Genomic DNA, 19,103 nt, shown 5'->3' with positions numbered 1-19,103 from the left:
CCACCACCACCACTCACTGACATCATTTCGCCCAATTGCAACCTCATCCCCCCCTTCGGAGTCCCCTGAGTGGAAGAGCAGCAGGCCTCCCTGATGCTTTAACTTTGGAAATTGGACATATTCATGGAAGAGGGGCCTACGGTGTTTCGAAAGTTCGGACGACGGGCTGTGCTGCCTCACAACTGGAAGGGTCAGCCTATCTTGGTCGAAGTCTCTTTAAGCTCAACACCAACCTGCCAGGAACCCCACCAATAGGACGCCTCCTCCATAGTGGTCGTCGGACGAGGTGACATCGTCCCCCCGCCCTGGAAGATCTGGCGTGGTTGCTCTGCACAGGGATCGTGGCTGATCCCATCTACCGAGGCTAGCCCCGTCCTCGTGCCAGTGCCATGCGCGAAGACTACGCCCATCTCCATCTGTGCCCTGTCGATCTTTTTTTCTTCCTGGGTTTATTTTTTGTTCCTTTTCTTCCGAATGGAGAAGGGCCCTTGCAGACTACTGGGCTACCCCCGGCACTCGTCTTCAACTTTGAACTTGCTGCCCCCGTATCCGTGCCTGTCGTCCCGAATTGACCAAACGTAATCTCACCAGAGCGCTCGAGCTAGGTCGTCCCGGTGATCAGCCCCTGATCTTCAACAGGATACAGGACGAATTGCCCTATCACGGAGATGTTCGACTGTGATGGAGGCCTGCGGAGTGTTCTTTTTTCAGCCCCCCCTTGGGCGGAAGAGCCCACCCTCCCTGTTGCGGGACAATGACACGATGACAATCAAATTAGTTTATCATGGCGATTCAGCCGGGGCCTGTAAGTCTACCCGGGGATTTGCGCACATCGGCCTCCCTCCCCCTGGCCTTGCTTCTCCACCATCGTCACCTTTCCCCCTTGGTGGCCTCCGCGATGGAAAAGGTTGAAAAGGGCGGCTCACCACCCGATCATCTTCCCCTTCCTCTCTCTTTTCCCTAGTATCTCTGATACCCACACATTCGCTAATTACTTCGACCGTATTCCTCCCCAACCTTACCTCTATTTCCCGTGTTGCATTCGCTCTATACCTCGAGCAACCAACACTCACAATGCACTGCTCTACCATCGCAGTACTCGGCCTCGCGGCCGTCGCCCGCGCCACCTGGGACGGCCAGTTCAGCTACCCGCCGGGCATTGAGCCCCTGGCACTGGCCAACGGCAACGTCGACTTCAACATCAAGACCTTCGGCCCCCTAACCGGCCCGTCGGCGGATTGCATCTCTGTCTGGCACCCGCCCCACAAGGACGTCTACATCGACGACTGCGACAATGACAAGGAGCACGGCTGGCACTGGGTCCACCCGGGCAAGCCGAAGTGGAAGAAGCCCGGCAAGGACAAGGACCACGGCGGACACAAGACCAAGAAGCACGGCCACGACCAGCCCACGGAGCCCTCCCAAACCGACGAGCCGGAGCCCACCTCCACGCCCGAGGAGCCCGCGGAGCCCACAGAGCCCACGGAGCCCGAGGAGCCGGAGCCCACCACCACGCCCCAGTGGAAGTGGACCACGTCGACCATCACCCAGACGGCAATTTCCACCGTGTACAGCTGCGCCCCCACCGTCACGGACTGCCCCGGCAACGGCGGCGGCACCATGTACGAGACCGTCACCGTCCCGGCCATCGTCACCATCTGCCCCGTCCCCGTGGAGCCAACCCCCGTGGAGCCCACCCCCGTCCCGACGGTGCCCGTCGCCCCCCCGGCGACCACCGCGCCGCCCGCCGAGGAGCCCGTGCCCAGCAACCCCTCCCCTCCCGAGACCCTGTCCTCGGTCTACATCCCCCCCGTCTCGTCCAGCCCCCCCGAGTCCCCGCCCGCGACGACGACCGCGCCCAATATCGGCACCGTCACCAGGCCCAACCCTACCGCGACCACGAGCCGCGTCGTCGTCACCGCCGGCGCCGTCCCCAACGTCCAGCGCGCGGGCGGCGTCGTCGTCGCCGCCGTCGCTGCCGCTGCCGCCGCTTTTATTTGAATGTTTTCAAATTCAGAAAAGGGGGGGAGGTTGCAGTTTTCTCGCCTCTCTCTCTCTCTGTCTTCTTTTAGAAATTTTGCCTTGCAAAAAAAAAAGAAAAAGAAGACAACCTCGCTATTGTTCAGATTCTTGATTCGCGGATATAGAGCTAGGGATTTATGACATCGGGTTTACGGAATATAACGGCGTAAACGAACAGGGTAATGACCGGGATGACGAACGGCACTTTGGGTAACATTTCGGACGGGATGGGGGTTGGGTTCCTCGGGCTTCGCAAACTTGGGCGAAGGAGGATTTCGGCTCTGGCGTCTGAGACCCGACTTTAATTAGTTAAGGCTAATATAATGGGTTGCGTGCTTTCTTGATTTTAAACCCCTCTTTATATTCCGTGATGCAACTCGGCTTGAGAGTTGAATTTCACGATACCGACCCAAGTCCATTTATCATGAATCAACGTAGCTCTCGCTCTTAAAACTGAAGCATCCGGTTCCATCTGCCGTCGTAGTTCCCTCCACCATGGCATCTCTACCATCTGCCTCTAGTCGATGGTTGCGGACCAATGGCAAAATCCGAAGTCAGACGGAGCCACTTGTAATAATCGCCTGGCCCGGATTGCTGCCTCCGTCACGAACTCATCGTGGACTACCCCAGTCGCGTAAGATGCCCATCGAAATACGACGCAGAGACGCTGTTGCATGCCAGTGTAGCTTTACTCAATACGCTTGTATTTGCGTTTGGACCGAGTCGCGGATGCCTCGGAACTCCACATAAAAATCGGCAGGGTAGCGCCATCCAGCGACAGAAGTCATCAGCATAGACTGGTTTGACTCACGCAGATTTGCCTGGAGTAGAAGAGCGTGACCTCCCAACCAGCACTACGCCGGCCAATGCCGGGTTTGCCCAGGGCCCTTCCTGTGGGATTTTCATCGTCTTTTCGCCTGCATTTCAGGGGAACGTTGGGTGTTCGGTTGAGGGGCTCTTGGACGCAAAATTTTCCTGCCGTCTCTCAAAAGGACGCACTCGGACAGCACCCGATTGTGAAGAATAGGCGACTGGCGTTGGGTTGGTTGGCCCGTCCGAATAAGAAACCTCTTGTGACATATCGATTTCTTGCTCCCGTCATTGCAATCATGTGCTTGCAAGCTGCTTTGCGACATCCTCCACGCGACGGCTGTCGCCCAGAAGATCCCTTGCGACCTCTCGATCTCGTCCCGCTGCGCCGAGAACAACAAGCTTCTGAACCTGACCGTCTTCGCTCATGACCAGTCTGCCCGCTCTGCCGTCGGCCCACTCGATGCTGATCTGCTTTGCTTCGATGTCTGCGGCGGTGATACTGGCCACCGCCTGCTCCAAGTCTTCGTCCGCACTGCTGCTGCTGCTGAGACCAGCGGCCTTCTGCAGGTCACTGATGACGGCGGTCCGGTTATGATACCTCACAATTTCCCTCCTCAGCGTCCGGACGAAACGGGACAGATCCTGCGGTGTTTGCCGCTCGGCGTCGGCGGGTTTCGGCGCAGGTAGGTGGCGTGCAGCGAGCGCTGCAAGCGGAATACAGGGGGGCACGGTGTGACGGTGAACTCGCAGGTGCCGAGAGTTCTTGTACGGGCGATTGAGCATGACATAATACGGTCTTCGGAACTTGGCATTGGCCATAACTTCGATGCGGATGCCGAGGACGTGGCCGCGGTCAACAGCGTTGGGGTCGGGGTCTTTGACCTTGAAAGTCGTGATTGTAGCGCAGGTCCGGTAGAGGCCTTGTTGATCGTGCGCGTCTTGGGCTTTTGACCGGGAGAGGACTTGGTCGCGGACTGGGTTGGAATCCGAGGGGAGCGCGAGCGCACTGCGTTTCTGGTTGTCTTCGTCGAGGGCGGTTCGCGTCGATTCGGAGGAGATGAGGGCCGTGGCCTGCACTTTCAATTCCTTCTTCAGCGAGGCGACTGGGCGAAACATCAGTCAGTAGTTGTGTAAAATTGGACCGGCTAGCAATCTACCTTTGGCTCTGAGGTCCTTGATCTCTTGGTTGAGCGCGTCCGCGACGTGGTCTTGCGGCTCGGACGACATGGTGGCTGTTATTCGCGATTGAGAGGGGTAACTGCAGCGTTATGGCGGAAGCGGTGCAGTTGTTGTACTCGACGATGACGTGATCAGGGTGCCCGTCGCGGTGACGCGTCTCGGTGAAGTTGACGTTTGTTGCCTGCCAAGCAGCGCATCGCAATGCAACCCAGTCAACAGTTCAATGCGCGGAAGCGACCCGCGGGGAAGCATATCTAATCTGTTATCTTATCGGTACCCGAAGCGTCCTAAAGAGGCATGGTGCCAGGGGTCCCAGGCAGCTCTCCAGGTGGCTTTCCTTCAGTGGAGCATGTCTGGACCTGGATAAGCTTCTTTGCGTCTTCTCCCGTTTCCTTCGACTCGAAGTGTCGTCGCAATCAAGAACACATTTTTGCTGTCTTGAATTGCTTTCGATAATTTTGGCGAGCCTCAGTCCACTTCGGACTTGAGTTCTTTTCCTGCTTCTATCTCATTTTTATCTTTTTTGTCCATCATTTTCGGGAGCCCGCAACGGCCATTCGACCATCAATTACTTCTTCTTTCTTTGCCACTGGTGCCCCCAAAAGTGTCAAAGGCCACGGTTGCGCTTCCACGCTCGCCCCCGGACGCCGTTCTTCTCTCGTGCTCCTTCAAACAACCAACAAACCACACAAAAAATCAAGCTCTCGCATCGCCCGGGTGCCTAGCGCTGTCCCACTTGTCATTGGTTTGAGCTGTTGTTTAAGACAGCGTCGCCTTGACTCGGACTCTGCTCCACCCCGCCTTCGACCTCGTCTCGTACACTCTTGACAAAGAAACTTCCTTTCCTACACGACTCCCGACTTGTCGCATAAAGTCCCCAATCTACTCTTCTATACACTCGATATCACCGATCGCGCTCTATTTTTTCATTCTCCATCCAGCTCAAAAACTTCGCCACAAGCTTCAACCGAAAGCCCCCCCAGCCCATAATCAAGCACAAATGAGCGTCCGAACGCGCCGAAACAAATCCGTAAAGCGAAAAGCTTTAGCCGATCTAGCGGTAGATACAGACGGCACGAACGGTCACGCCAACGGTGCAATGAACCAGAATAACGTTGAATTGCGACGGAAGGCTGCCACTCCTGGCTCCGACACTGTCGCCGCCAACCTGATGTCGCGCGAGTCCTTTAGCCTCGACGACCCCGTCCCCAAGACCCCCATCGCCAACAACCATGGCTTCTTCGAGTTGCCGATCCAAGACCAGAGGAATTTTCTCCTGTTGGTACTGCTCTACTTCCTACAAGGCGTCCCCATGGGTCTTGCGGGCGGCTCCGTCCCCTTCCTCATGAAGGATCATATGTCATATAGCGAGATTGGAATCTTCAGTCTGGCTTCATACCCGTACTCGTTGAAGCTTCTTTGGAGTCCGATCGTGGATGCGGTGTGGAGCCCCAAGGTCGGGCGCAGAAAGAGTTGGATCCTACCCATCCAGCTGCTGTCCGGCCTGGGCATGCTTTGGCTGGGATCGACTGTTGAGAACATGATGGCCAACACCGGCAAGCCCGGCGGCCCTACCGTATGGAACTTCACGGGGTGGTGGTTCTTCCTGGTGTTCATGTGTGCCACCCAAGATATTGCTGTAGACGGCTGGGCTCTGACCCTCCTGACGCCCGGAAATGTCTCCTATGCTTCTACGGCGCAGACGGTCGGTCTGACTGCCGGCCATTTCTTGTCGTACACGGTGTTCTTGGCTTTCAACTCCAAGGACTTTGCGAACCGCTACTTCCGTAGCACCCCTCTCGACCATGGATTGATGTCCCTCGGCGGCTACCTTAGCTTCTGGGGCTGGGCCTACATTGCCATCACAATCGGCTTGTCTCTGTTCAAGCGCGAGGAGAGGACCAAGAACGAGGATGGCATCTGGGATGTGTACAAGATCATGTGGGGTGTCCTCAAGTTGAAGAACATCCAGACAATCATCATTGTCCACCTCATTGCCAAGATCGGCTTCCAGGCCAACGACGCGGTCACGAACCTCAAGCTCATCGACAAGGGCTTTGGCCAGGAGAACATGGCGCTCACTGTTCTCATCGACTTCCCCTTCGAAATCGCGCTCGGTTACTATGCCGGCAAGTGGTCACAAGAGTATACTCCCATGCGCCTGTGGTGCTGGGGCTTCATGGGTCGCCTCGTCGCTGCTCTCATCGCCCAGTTCACCGTCACCATCTTCCCGGCCGGCGGCGTGACTTCCTGGTACATGCTGGTGGTCATTGGCGAGCACGTCTTTTCGACCTTCACCAACACCGTCATGTTTGTCGCCGTCTCTGCTTTCCACGCTAGAATCGCAGACCCCGTCATTGGCGGCACCTACATGACTCTCTTGGCTACGTAAGCATGGCCCCTCTACCGATTCTAGTTCTTTTGCTAACTCATTCGCAGCGTCTGCAACCTCGGCGGCACGTTCCCCCGCTTCTTCGTCTTGCGTCTTGTCGACTACTTCACTGTCGCGACCTGCCGCCCCGGCAACCCCGCAGACCTGGGCGCTCTCAAGGGCTCCGTGATCACCGAGCCCTTCTCGTGCTCCCTCCAGCCCGACAAGGAGAGGTGCGTCAACGGCGGCGGCGCCTGCGAGATAGTGCGCGACGGGTATTACTTCGTCAACATCATCTGCGTCATCTTTGGCGTCGTCACATTCATGCTTTACATCCGACCCAGGGTCATGCACCTGCAGTCTCTGCCCATGAGAGCATGGCGCCTGGCACCGACCAGACAGTAGTGTGGGAGAGGGGTGCCTCGCGGAAGGGGAAAAGAAGAATGTTCTTGTAACACATCAGCATCACGTAGCGAATGGCTTGTAGACACTTCTAGAGAAAGAAACAAATGTATTTGAGGCTTTTCATTACCATTCATGCGCGCTATGCCGTTGTATACGTGACGCTCGCCGATATCCTGTAGCAAACACAGAGACTCTCTTGCCTTGAGAAAAAAAATAAGACTTTACTTCCGCAGCGACTGGATGTGCAGCGAGTGAAGGTCCTGCACGGCAGGGATAATCAGGCTCTCAATGTCCACCTCCGGGTCGCCCTCGGGCAGCGCGCTCGGGTCGAGGGGCCTGTCCTCCCACGCCTCGGCCCCGTCGCCGGCGGGCGTCTTGCGCTGCGCGCTCGGCACGCGGACCCACCGGTCGGGCTGGCCCGGGGCGACGAAGACGACCTCCCACTTGCGCGTGGAGAGCAGGTTGCCGATGACGAGGTGGTGCTGGTACCGCTCGAGCGAGTACTTTGCCTTGTGCACGAGGATGGCCGGGTCCGTCTCGAGCTTGAAGCTGACGACCATGCCCTGCGGGGCCCAGCCGTCGACGAGGTTCTGCAGGAACTTGGGCACGGGGTCGAGGTCGACAATCAGGCGCTTGGAGCGGGGGACCTTGGGGGACGAGTCGAAGTTGTCAAACGTCTCCTCCTCGTCGGGGGGGTTGGCGCCCTTGGCCGCGGCGCCGCCCGCGCCGGAGAAGGAGTCCGTGGCGTTGGTGGACTGGATCTTGTGCTCGGCCATGCGGTCCTGGGGGAGAAAGAAGTCGGAGACGGCGGCGGCGAGGTAGAGCAGGGCCGAGGGGCCGAGGGGCCGCAGCAGGCCCGCGATGGCGCGGAGCTCGAACAGGTAGTCGGTGATGGTGGTGAAGGGGAGCATGAGGAGCATGTTGTTCCGGCGCGCGGCCGTGTACTTGCGCAGGACGGCGCGCATGCGCTCCTGGTGGCCCGGGTTGGCGACGACGGTGCCGTCCTCGCCCTCGGCCAGGAAGTCCAGGAAGCAGTCGGTGGCGTGGGAGTAGTGGCGCGAGTAGGGCTGCAGGGAGAACTGCCGGTGGAGGAAGATGACGGCGTAGCCGGCCTCGAGGAAGTACTCGGCCGAGGTGGCGCCGCGGGTGCCCGCGGAGAAGTTGTCGATGAAGCGGACCGTCTGCTTCTCGAGGGGCACGGTGGTGCCGCCCGAGGTGACGAGGACGATGCGGCGGGAGGACGAGGCGTGGTGGTCTATGAAGGAGCGGGCGGCGGAGACGTGGGATTCGAGGTTCTTGGGGGGCGGTTGGGAGGAGAAGTAGGCGTCCTCTTGGCGCTCCGCGGTTTGTGTTGGGACCGACATCGTTCGTTGCCTTGGGGTGGTCAAAAATCGACGGGCGATTAGTGGCTGGATTTCTGATGGGTATATACGTGAGAGCGAGAGATGGGGCGGAGACGAATGGTGGTGAGAGATGGCCGATGTCAATGGCAGGGAGAACGGAGGGTGGATGAGAGTGATGAGAGTAAGATCTAAGGATTGTCAGCAGTGATTTATTTAAAGCAATTGTCAGAATGATATGACATATGATCGCCGATCGGATGCGCCATCGTTAAGAGCGTAAGGCGTGTATAATGCGTATAATCGATGTGGTCCCATCGCTTCAGTCGGCATCATCTCCGCCAAACCTCGGCCCTCCGGCGCATCTCTCATATGACGTGGCTTACATGACCACTCACCTTTGGTCTCAGACTGCTCTTAGTGAGCCGGATTTTCTTTGGCACAATCTCGAGGGGAAACGCGCGAAGCGAGGCTGGTGCGAGATGGGCTGACAGAACTACGATTGGAGAAGCGAGCCACGTCCAAAGGGAGACACACGGCTGAAAGCGAGGGGGGAAAACGCAACGAGGGTTTTAAACCCGTCCTCCCCCAGGCGCCGGTTCGGTTCCTCCGCACGGGCCGAAGGAGGCCCGTGCCCCACCGACCCGGGACGGATTCTGCTGCGGATTTCTGGGAACGTTTTCTTGGTTCGGGGGGCCTTTCACAACGACGTCCCTTCGGGGTCCACCAACCTAACCTCGTGCCGCGGTATAATGCCACTCGAAACCTTGTTCTCTCGTCTCGTCCCTCGTCTTCTCATTCGGCACCGATAGCCGATCAATCAACCGTCCAATCTGGCAATCAATCTGCCAACCGGCCACCCGGCCGGGAACTAAGAATACGCTTTGTATGTGATGCTGTCATATTACAAGTTATTTGACTAGAAACTAAAGGCTATGCACATTCTCGGATCGACATAAGACGTTATTCGTGTCTGCCAAGGTTTCCCTTCCCCCCTATAAAAAAAACATATTCGGCTCGTTGGTATGGTTGAAACCTAGCGACTTATTTGCTCCCCCTTCCCCCCTTCAGAAAACCCCCCAAATGTCCTTCCCCACGCAGACGACCTTGGCGGCAATCAGCGCCACCATGGCCGCCAGGTATACCAGGCCCGTGAAGATGATGAGGCCCCAGTACTTGCCCCCCGTCGCCGCGACGATCTCGCCGGCGATGGGGATGCCGATGAGGCAGGCGACCGAGACGACGGTGTACGTCGTCGAGTAGTACCGCCCGTAGTGCTGCGTCTTGCACAGCCGCCCGATGCACACGGGGCTGATGCTGATGTTGTTCCCGCTCGCGAAGCCGAAGAGCACGGCAAAGACCACGGCGCCCGCCGTCGTCGACCCCGCCGGCAGCCAGACGGCCAGGCACGCGACGACGGAGAGCATGACGGCGGCGATGTTGCTGTTGAAGGGGCCCGCCTTGTCCGCCCACCAGCCGGGCAGCGCCCTGCCCAGCACGCTCCCCGCGTTGAGGATGGGTAGGATCTGGTAGGCAAAGGCCTCGGTGTACCCCTCGCTGAGCATGTAGCTCGAGATGTACGTCAGCGGGATGAAGAGGGCGAACTCCATGAGGAAGATGCCCGCCGTCGTGAGGCTGAAGGCGGCGCTGCGGAAGATGCGCGGGTCCGGGTGGGGGCTCGCGTTGCGCGCGGGCGGGAGCCTCGACCGGATCAGGAAGTTGGAGGCGCCGCAGAGCAGCAGGCAGATGAAGCCGACGGCGCGGATGGTCCAGCCCCAGCCGATGCGGGGGAAGAGGTCCTGCATCATGAGCGGGAAGATGATGCCCCCCAGCGAGCCGCCCGTCGACGCCATGCCCGTCGCGAAGCCGCGGCGGCGCTTGAACCAGTGGCCCACGGCGGCGATGGAGGGCGTGAAGACGAGGGAGCTGCCGAGGCCGCAGAGGATGCCGAAGGAGAGCATAAAGTGCCAGTACACTGCGGGGGTGTGTCAGTAACACATGTCTCATTTTCCTCCTGCTCGGCAGGATCGATAACCGGTTGTGAGAGGTGGGGAAGGGGGAGAGGGGGGCTCGAAGTGAGGTCACTTACACGTGCAAATGCTCAGCAGCATAATGCCAATGACGAGGCACACCGTCCCGGCCAGTACAAGCCACCGCGGACCGTACTGGTCAAACACGGGACCGATGTAGATGCCGCCGAAGAAGCAGATGAAGGTGTACACCGAGAAGATCCAACCTATGGTGCCCTCGCTGTACCCCTTCAGCTGGTGCTGTGCGACGTGCGTCTGGAAGATGGCCAAGCTGTTCATGATGCCCAGGGCCGAGAACAGCGCGAGCCAAGAGCCCAGCACAACGGACCAGGCGCGGAGCCCGCCCTCGGGGTATGTCTCCTGCTCGACTGCGGTGGAGGCGGCGGACTCGGTGCGGCGGATGTCGGCGCCGTCTGCCTCCTTGGCGTATTCAGGATGCTGGTCATGGCCGTAGGTGTTGCCGCCCGCGTTGGCGACAGCGTTGGAGACGGAGGGGATCAAATCGTTGCCCACAGCCGCCGCGGCGCCGTCGTGCGCCGCGCTCTCGGTCTTGCTCGGGAGGGGGAAGTCGTACGTGCCGTAGTCGGGTTCTGATGCGAGGTAGTCGCCGTGGCGCTGGGGGGGCTTTTCCGGGTCCATGACGGTGGCGGCGATACGATGATCTCTAGCCCGTCTGTCGATCCCGGGGGAGCCTCCTTTCTCTGGATATTTCCCTTCCTGCTCTCTGTCGCCCGCAGGGTTCTGCCTCGATTTCCCCCCCTCTCTGTCGTCCTCTCCTCCCACCTCGGTTTTTTTTTTTCTTTCTCTTTTTCTCTTTCGTTCTCCTTCTGTCCGTCTCTCTCGCTTTCTGCTTCACTCACTAAAACACCCCACCCTCGCTCGCAACCGGGAATTCAGACGAAACAGCGCGCCGAAACAAGGTGCAACGGCAGGAGCCGCCCGGTTCCGGGATTACAAAAAAGATCAAATGAAAGGTAAAACAGAAGGTTTCCGAGGCTTTTATTACTGCAATCGTCCAAAGAGACAGAACTTTTGGGTGGGCTGTTGCGAGCGACCAAGCGAACCTACTTGTACTTTTTTTCCTGTTCAGATGGATTGGCGGCGGTGGAGGGGTTGTGACAAGGTGGGTCAGGTAATCTGATACAATTATCCAGTGTCATTCAGTCATTGTTATGCAACCACTCAAAGAGCAGCAGACCAAAGGGCCAAAATGCAAGAGAGGGAGAAAAAGGACTGAAAAAGTTTTACCCCAGGTTGGTCGGGGTCCGACATGCGGAAACGGGTAGCCGTGGTGCGTTTAAGGTAGGCAAGGGTTGGGCAGGTTCGTTCGGTTACCGTTTCCTTACGAGGAGAGGCGACCCGCCTGGTGCATCTCCGCCCCTCCACGCCCTTTTCATGTCGAGATGCCTGAAAAAGGCATCCCTCGCCTCTGTCCCGTACTGCTTTGCAGAGCCAGGCCACGGACATGGCAGCCCGGGAATAGGCAGGAGGCGGCCGTTGCAGCCCGTGTTGGAACCTGACATGTTGATTTAGGGCGCGCGGCTCCAAGACGGAGGAAGGGGGGGTGATGAGGGATGCGATCGAGATCAAAACGGACCAATTGGGTATTTCAATTAGTCGTAGGTTTGCTTCAACTCGTCAACCATCCACCATCCACCAGCCCGCAACCAAACCCCATCCATCCATCGAACGGCACCAGCAGCCTAGGCCGGCCCATATGACAGGACCAAAGCCGCATTCCTACAGCAAGAATACCCGGCTCGGCCGGACGACATGCTCCATAGGGTAGAGCTCGCCTTCAAGCGACATCGCAATTTCTATTCGTCTGTTCATCCCACAGCAGAGGACGCCATCATGACACATTTGCGCCTCTCTTGGCTAGCTTCCCTGCCCTTTGCAACACTATTACCATGGGAAAGCAGGTCACCGATGGCCGGCCGGCGAGAACGCATCGTTAAGCCGCCCCGAGTCGCCTTCAACGGGCGTTTAAACCCCAAAATAAAAACAAATGAAAGGCTTGACTCAGCCGCGGAGGGTAAGAAAAATTGGTTACCAGGTCGTGACGTTCGGAAAATTCAATGGTGTGAATGAGACAATAGGGATCCGAGCCCGCAAGGGGAAGGTGGCAGAGTCGGCCGGCGTCGGCCGGTAGCGGATGTCGGGGCCGCCGCCATTCCCATCATCCCTTCCACTTTCTTCCTCTTCTTCATTCTCGTTCTTGTCGTCCCCGCTTTTCGGCGTTCTAGGCTCTCATCTCAGTCTGACAGTCCGCGGAACGCCGATCAATGGTTTGTTTGCCCACGCCGGCTCCGGCCGCTTCATCAACCTCCCCACCCACTGTGCTTGACTTCCGCAGTTTACCCGACGGGGGCCGTTTTGCTTGCTCAACACCGGGTATGATCCCGGCCTCCGTGCGCAGGGCAGGCGGCTCCCTAGCCGAAGGTCATAACTAGCTCTCTCTCCAGCTTTCCCGCAAAATAGCCTCCCACAAGAGCGCCGGCTCGGGGAACACCCCTTGCCGCCTTCAACTAGCACGTCACTAGAAGCATAAAGTTTAAAGCCAAAAATAAAAATAAAAAGGTGCTGGTGTGCTAGTGCGTGCATGTACACTATCATCTCCCGGCCTCCTTCTGCCCCAAGTCTGGCAGCCTGGGGAAACACCGTAAGAAGGAGGGGCAGCCATTACTATGTACCGACAATGAATCCCGTCCCCCTCATCCCGTGAACCAATCCCATCGCCAGGAGGTCCCTCCAGCCAACCAATGTCGAGGGGCAACTTTTTTTGCTTTTCTTTTCTCTTCATCGTCCTGTTTTCTTCCTTTCCTTGGCCAGCCCACTTCGCCACCCACTTCGCCATTTCCTCCCCATACACTCCTTACGCCCGCGGTTTTGCATGAGAAACACTCGCACGGGTTGGGCCATCTATGGACCAGAGTACCACTATCAAGCATATGCATAAATACAATACTGAAAATGAACTCGCTCTCGGATTAAGCATTCTAGTAAGTGGTGTCTTTTGGTTTTCGAGGGCCCATTTGTTGAGGGTGGGAGTCGACGAACGCATCCAGGGAATCCAAACAACCCCCCTCCCTTCCCACCAACAAGGCCCCTGATCCGGATCGATCTCGGTCCTTCACCCCCCACGTTTCCCCCTTCATTTCTCTCCCTCAACCAAGGCCCACCAGAGCCTGCCCGGGCCAGCAGCAGCAGGGTTTAGTCGCCTACCAACTGCCTTGTGCTCCTTCCGTAGGGCTGGGAAATATTTCAACCATTGCAAATTCCAGAGTCACAACCCAGGGGCTGTGCTGCTGCTGGGGATTTGGGCCGCGGGGTATTGTCACGGGTGCTCCGTCTTCGAGGTACTCGGCTTCTACGCAGCATGCGCTGTGATAACGTGAATCAATTTCACCATGCTACCCGCCGGAGCTGGTTCTATCTGGGCGGCTTGTACTGCTCGCCGCCTTGACCCGCGTTGATCGCGCGTGCAAACCCGTGCCTTTCTCGGGCTTCCTCGGCCTTGCCGCTTGCCTAATTTTCTTGTCATGAAAAATATAAACGTATCCCATCCTCGGGGTTGTACTCCACACGGCTTGCTTCCGTTCCTGCTGTATGAATTCGGGTCGCAGGAATGCTTGCCGACGCTTCGTTCACCCGTTCGGCTTTGATTTTCCCTCCTCCCCCTCTTCTTATTCTTCTTTTCCGCTTCTTCTCCCCCGTGTATCAAGCTGCACACCCAAGGCTCATCGCAAAACACCTACAGCCAAGGTCAGCACCGCTACCCGGTCGTCCGCGTCGACATATCGAGACGGAACTGTGCGGTGATGCTCATCGGCCTCCAGTGATTGCGTGTCCATGTAGCCTTGGAGAGGGAGTGCTCGTTGAATAGATTCAAGTTCCGCTCTCGAGGAACTGGTATAGGGAAAATCCCGTGCCCACCTGGTCTAGGAAGTTCCAAACCGGACTGCTCTCGTCGTCTCAGTCTTTTACGTCCGGAAGTCCTCCCCGCCCCCAGATGACGCATTCGTTCTCCCGCGGGCCAGCCTGCCCCGCCCCTGTCGTGGATTTCGTTCGCTTGTATCTGTTATAGGAGGGTATGCCGACTTCTTAAGCACCCGGCGTGCACTAGTGCGGCATCGTGGTGTCGTTCAGCAGCCGCTTGAGAAAACTCCCCGGTACAGGCTCTGGGTCGTCATCCATCTCTCCACCTGTCTCCCTTACCGGCATCTCTTCCAGCTTGAAAACGCCAGGTGAGCTGGGTTGGATATACTCGCTCGAGGAGAGGGACTCTACTTGACGTCTCATTGTATCCAGGAACGCAACCCGGGCCGGAGCATCAAGCTTGGGAAGTGCCGACTTTCTGGTATTTGTGTTGTCAGTCACATACATATGGGGGATGGAAGCCCTCAAGCTGGTTGTATATTACATGAGCTCGAGCAGAGAGGACACCTCGCCCATGGGCAGAGATGGGTGGTGCGTGCCAAGGCCTGGTGTATCCATTGCAGGGGTCGTCCGTTCAGACTGGTTGGAAGCCAATTGGACCAGCAAGTCGGCGTTTTTGATGAACTTGACCAGGTCGTCGAGGCCCGTTTCCATGTTGGCAGTGCGCATGCGGCGGATGATTTCGAAAGCCTCCCCCTCGGAGCGTGTGGATAGTAGATGGAAGAGCTCCTCAAACAGCCCGACGCGGCGTTGCAGCTCTTCGTGCTTGTACTTGAGGGCGGCGAAGCGTGTAACGTCGGGTCCCGCATCGTACTCGCAACATGTGCGGCCCAGGGCTGCGCACAAGGAGCACACGGGCCGGTGGCCGTCGCATTTCGATTTCCTCCGGCGGCATGACGTGCAGGCAATTTTTGTTTGGGGACGGCGTCTCGGTGCACTGGAGCTGGAGCTGGTACCGGTACCGGTACCCGTACCCGTGGCGGATTGCGGGGTCGACTCCCGCTCCGATGAGGCGCTGGCGGCCGTTGATGGGCCTGCGGGGAGAAGCTCGCGTTGTGGTTTCATTGTTGCTTCTGACACAGGCCCATGAGCTGGCCTGGCTGGCAACTGGGTTTGCCAGGGGGCTGGTGAATTGAGATGTAGGCGTGTAGCTGGCACGACGACGAGATCTGCGCACTCCCAGCAATTGAGATGGCGCCGGTGGACGAATCGAGAGAGGGTAGATCCAGAGCCAGAGCGGGCCTCGACAGCAAGCCCAGATCCGCTCGCCGCTTCGCTACGTAAGCCTCGAATGTCTCGACGGCGGGTATCATACCGACGACCCGCCACCCATGATGATTTTGTCGGGGGTTTTTCGTGGGCTTTTAAACGCTGAGGTGATACGTCACAGCCAGCCCCGGATGGGTTTCCTGGGGAGCCTGTAAGATGATGTATGACGGAGTGGATGTAACCGGACGATGGCCTTATCCAAACTCCCGTGCCCAAGCTGCCAGCTGAGCCTTGCTATTATTCCGGTGCTGGGAAACCTCTGGCCCAAAAAAGGGGACAAAGAAAAAAACAAAGAAAGAAGGAGAGAAAAAAACAAGACGGAAATGAATAAATTTTACGCCAACATAATAATGAAATAATATGTAAAAGATGTTAGGTTTGGCTTGTCAACTTGCCCAACCCTTTTGGCTAGAGGGAGCCGTGCGATCTCTCCACCCGTCGTCGCGGGGCAAGGATGTCGCAGGCCGCAGTGGCTATCGAGGGTTTGCTGGTGCATCGGACCCCAGCAGCCGGTTCCTGTCAGCAGCCCACCGCAATGGTTGAATGCTCCAGCGTCCGGTCTAGCTACTGAAACCCAGTTCGCACTGAGGAATAGGTGATAAAGCAAGATATGCGGCCCGGTCAAGGTAACGGGCCGAGGGGATGCTTAGGAAAATGATAACCAAGAGAGATCCATCATTTGGTCGCACAGAGGCCGTCGAGGCAACGCAACCCGCGGGGTATGGTGATACAGCAGTTAATGGCTGGTGATGGAGCTTAGCTGCACGGAGAAAACTCCTGCTGGTCACCCATTGGCTGGGAGTGACTCCGAGAACATGGGCCAACCAGAGCCCGTTGTCTGGTTCCCTTTTGCGCCTCATCGAAACTGCGCCGTATTTGGCTTAGCCCATGTGGAAAGAAGCTTTGCGAGCGATTAGTAAAACGGAAGCTTCCTACGAAACGATGACAACCAGCAAATACAGCTCCCCCACAAGTACAAAGAACACACGAAGCCAGGAATTCTTGAATGCTGAAAGGTGGAGGAGGCGACGTCAACGCAAGATTGATTGGGACAATTCGTCAACAGAAGGAAAAGACGGAAAGAAGAACAACGAAGAACACGACGAAACGAAAGAGGTACCACCAACCTTCCTCGCTCGGGCGTTTTCTCTCCCAGTCAAGCAGACAACGGGTATCATCCATCCTTGGATCGGTCAACAATCATCATCGGCATCAACTCGCCTTTGTTTGGGACATTTCGCTTCAAAATTAGGTTCTTCTCATCCTTTTGTATTCCCGACGCCTTGTTTGCACGCTCAGAATAATAGTGCTATTGTTGTTGCTGTTGTTATTGTTGTTTGTTGGTGGTGGTGGTTGTGTTGTGTACGCGCACCGAGTTCGCCTGCTAGCAGAAGTACAACATGTGCCGTCATGTGTCTCCCTCCTATTTGCCCCGTATCCTTCCTCTACGCCAACGAGCGCGGCGCATGGGGCTCTCTACACGCGGCAACGCTTACACTGTTGGCTGTTCTGGCAATATAACCCTGGATTATCTCGCAGTCGCAGTCGCCGTGTTGAAGAATTTGGTTCTTCAGAGTCAGCACCTCGTTCTTGAGCGCCGTCACGCAAGAGTCGAGATACATCCGCTCCTGCGTGACCTGCCTTTCTTTGGCAGCGAGGTCGACCTCGTATTGTTTGGTCTTTTCGCGACATCGTTTTGCGGCGGCTCGGTTCTTGACGCGATACGTCTTCTTCTTGTCTGGGCCGCGCGGTGCGGCCGACACATCGACCTCTTCATCCTCGTCATTATCCTCCATCCACCCTGCACTCCCATCATACGAAGTTGAGCTGGCAGGGGATGGTTCGCATCTGGCACCGACCCGCGCCCTCTTGGAGGGTTGTTGGCCAGCCAAGTGAGGGGGTTGGTCGGCTGGCTTTCTTGTCGTCTTGGACGCCTTCTTCGCCGCCGCGGCGGCTCTTGGGTTCGTTTCCGCTTCACTCCGAACCTCAAGGGAAGGCTGCCAGGTGGGCGCCAGGGGAAGGGGAGAACAAGCTGGAGTTGGCCATTGTTGAGGCGGACTGAATACGGCAGACTGAGACAGTTGCAAGTGCTGCTGGTACGAGGACCAGCTGTCGGACTGTGGTGCCCAGCTAGCAGGTGTGTAGCTGGGCGTTGTTACAGCCGCGTCGAATTGCTGATGCCCTTGGCTGTCGGCATCCCATTGCACGGAGCTCATTGAGCCGGCAGAGTTGCTCGGAGAAAACATTGGCTCAGCCACACGGTAGTCCCATCCGAGCCATTGCTGATACAGCTCCTCGTTGGTGGGCGACAGAAAGGGGTTCTGCTCCTGCTGTGTGGCATAAAGAGACAGTGACAGGTGCGGTGCCTCTGCCACTGCGGCCGAGCCGGGATAGCCTGAATGAGCCATTATATTCTTATTTGATGGGCATTAGCTGACTTGATTCTCTTGGCCAGGTTAGAGTCGTGGGTTTGAAATCTTACAAGCCTTCGGTGGACACTGTCAGGACCGGGCCGCCCTGGCGGTGGTAGTGGTGGTAGCGGGACCGTGGAACAAAAAAACACCCCCCCCAAAACCTGGTTTGGCAGTGGATAGCTGAGAGATGATATGGATGGGTACGTGAAGGTGGGAAGGGGGAGAATCGATGAATGGGTATTGAGGGTCAGGAGCAGGTTGAAAGCCAATTGCTGGAGGACGGATACAAGTCCGAAGTTGATTGAAAAAGACAGGGAACAAAGGAACCAGGATTAAGGACTGATGACGAAGGAGGGGGGACAAGGGTATATATGAGGATGCGCTGGTGGTTGTGAGAGGCTCGACAGAGACTGAGGGCTGCATGCGAGACGTGTGCTATTCAGCTGGAAATAACAAGGAGCAAACGGAAGGAGAGTAGTGACGGCTCGCCGCCCAAGGCGTGGACATATCAGGCAACTTTGCAGATGTTTCAAGCGGCTGGTCTGATAGAAGACACACATATACAGTAACGTACTAGGCAAGGCATGCGCGACACGACAGCACCTTGTCCGGCAATACTGAGGGGCATCGGCGGTTGTCCTAGCTGATTGTACTGGCTGGCCTGCCCGTGGTCTGGACAAAAGCTAAAAGAAATGCGTGAGCACCACGTGGGTGGGAACAGGGGCCAGCAGTGTCCAGAGATGAAGCAAGGTATATACCGGCTGTGATGTCCAAGAGGGCGAAAGAGGCACTCACGGCAAAACGACTGAGTGATGGGGCAAAAAAGACAAGGGGGAAGGGCGAACGAGGAGGAACTCAAGGGGAAAAGGGCAGAGAGACCTACCTATCCAATCCGAATGATGGAGAGTTACGGACTGTAAGCTCCGATAAGATGATGCCGGCCCAGAAATAACAGCCGCGAGACGCTGGTTGGGACATGGATACTCTAGTGGAGAGGCCATGGGATAGGAAGGATGGGTGGGTGGTTGGAAGGGGTCCAGGTACCTTTCCCATACGGATACATAGCCCATGCAAATGTTCGGAGCATAGGAGAGAAAAAGGGGGGGGGGGGGGGAGGGTTCGAGAGCATCGACGCATGTCCAACTGCGTTACAATTGCGATAGGCTAGGCAGGAGAAGTCCGAGCTGGGTCGTTGATGAGAGGGTGAACAGCGACCAACCAACCAATGGCTGAAGTCTTGGGTGACGGAACTCCTTCCGGGGGCGATTGGCATTTCTGATTGGTCAAGCACAGCACTCTGGCTGGCTTTGCACAAATGGGG

The 19,103-nt window shown here is 57.3% G+C and overlaps 7 protein-coding genes across 7 annotated transcripts; 2 read left to right on the top strand and 5 right to left on the bottom strand.

The window, feature by feature from the left end:
- Positions 1-1,074: 1,074 nt before the first annotated feature.
- EsH8_III_001092 (uncharacterized protein) lies at positions 1,075-2,001 on the top strand (the record flags this gene model as incomplete). The annotated part of the gene is made up of 1 exon (XM_083262817.1): positions 1,075-2,001. The coding sequence occupies one exon, from the start codon at positions 1,075-1,077 to the stop codon at positions 1,999-2,001; it is 927 nt and encodes a 308-aa protein (XP_083123304.1).
- Positions 2,002-3,129: 1,128 nt separating this feature from the next.
- Positions 3,130-4,062, bottom strand: EsH8_III_001091 (Cenp-O kinetochore centromere component-domain-containing protein; the record flags this gene model as incomplete). The annotated part of the gene is made up of 2 exons (XM_083262816.1): positions 3,130-3,938; positions 3,993-4,062. The coding sequence occupies 2 exons, from the start codon at positions 4,060-4,062 to the stop codon at positions 3,130-3,132; spliced, it is 879 nt and encodes a 292-aa protein (XP_083123303.1).
- Positions 4,063-5,014: 952 nt separating this feature from the next.
- On the top strand, positions 5,015-6,790 carry EsH8_III_001090 (acetyl-coenzyme A transporter 1-domain-containing protein; the record flags this gene model as incomplete). The annotated part of the gene is made up of 2 exons (XM_083262815.1): positions 5,015-6,402; positions 6,454-6,790. 2 exons carry the CDS (start codon positions 5,015-5,017, stop codon positions 6,788-6,790), a joined length of 1,725 nt encoding a protein of 574 aa, XP_083123302.1.
- A 221-nt stretch (positions 6,791-7,011) lies between these two features.
- EsH8_III_001089 (phosphopantothenate--cysteine ligase CAB2) lies at positions 7,012-8,154 on the bottom strand (the record flags this gene model as incomplete). The annotated part of the gene is made up of 1 exon (XM_083262814.1): positions 7,012-8,154. The coding sequence occupies one exon, from the start codon at positions 8,152-8,154 to the stop codon at positions 7,012-7,014; it is 1,143 nt and encodes a 380-aa protein (XP_083123301.1).
- Positions 8,155-9,197: 1,043 nt separating this feature from the next.
- EsH8_III_001088 (major facilitator superfamily domain-containing protein) lies at positions 9,198-10,799 on the bottom strand (the record flags this gene model as incomplete). Its single annotated transcript, XM_083262813.1, has 2 exons — positions 9,198-10,105; positions 10,220-10,799. 2 exons carry the CDS (start codon positions 10,797-10,799, stop codon positions 9,198-9,200), a joined length of 1,488 nt encoding a protein of 495 aa, XP_083123300.1.
- A 3,780-nt stretch (positions 10,800-14,579) lies between these two features.
- EsH8_III_001087 (Zn(II)2Cys6 transcription factor domain-containing protein) lies at positions 14,580-15,164 on the bottom strand (the record flags this gene model as incomplete). The annotated part of the gene is made up of 1 exon (XM_083262812.1): positions 14,580-15,164. The coding sequence occupies one exon, from the start codon at positions 15,162-15,164 to the stop codon at positions 14,580-14,582; it is 585 nt and encodes a 194-aa protein (XP_083123299.1).
- A 1,649-nt stretch (positions 15,165-16,813) lies between these two features.
- On the bottom strand, positions 16,814-17,776 carry EsH8_III_001086 (bZIP transcription factor; the record flags this gene model as incomplete). Its single annotated transcript, XM_083262811.1, has 1 exon — positions 16,814-17,776. One exon carries the CDS (start codon positions 17,774-17,776, stop codon positions 16,814-16,816), a length of 963 nt encoding a protein of 320 aa, XP_083123298.1.
- Positions 17,777-19,103: the final 1,327 nt, after the last annotated feature.

Source organism: Colletotrichum jinshuiense, chromosome 3 (genome assembly GCF_051148585.1).
Source record: "Colletotrichum jinshuiense chromosome 3, complete sequence".
NCBI lineage: Eukaryota > Fungi > Ascomycota > Sordariomycetes > Glomerellales > Glomerellaceae > Colletotrichum > Colletotrichum jinshuiense.
This window is presented reverse-complemented; position numbering and strand designations above follow the sequence as displayed.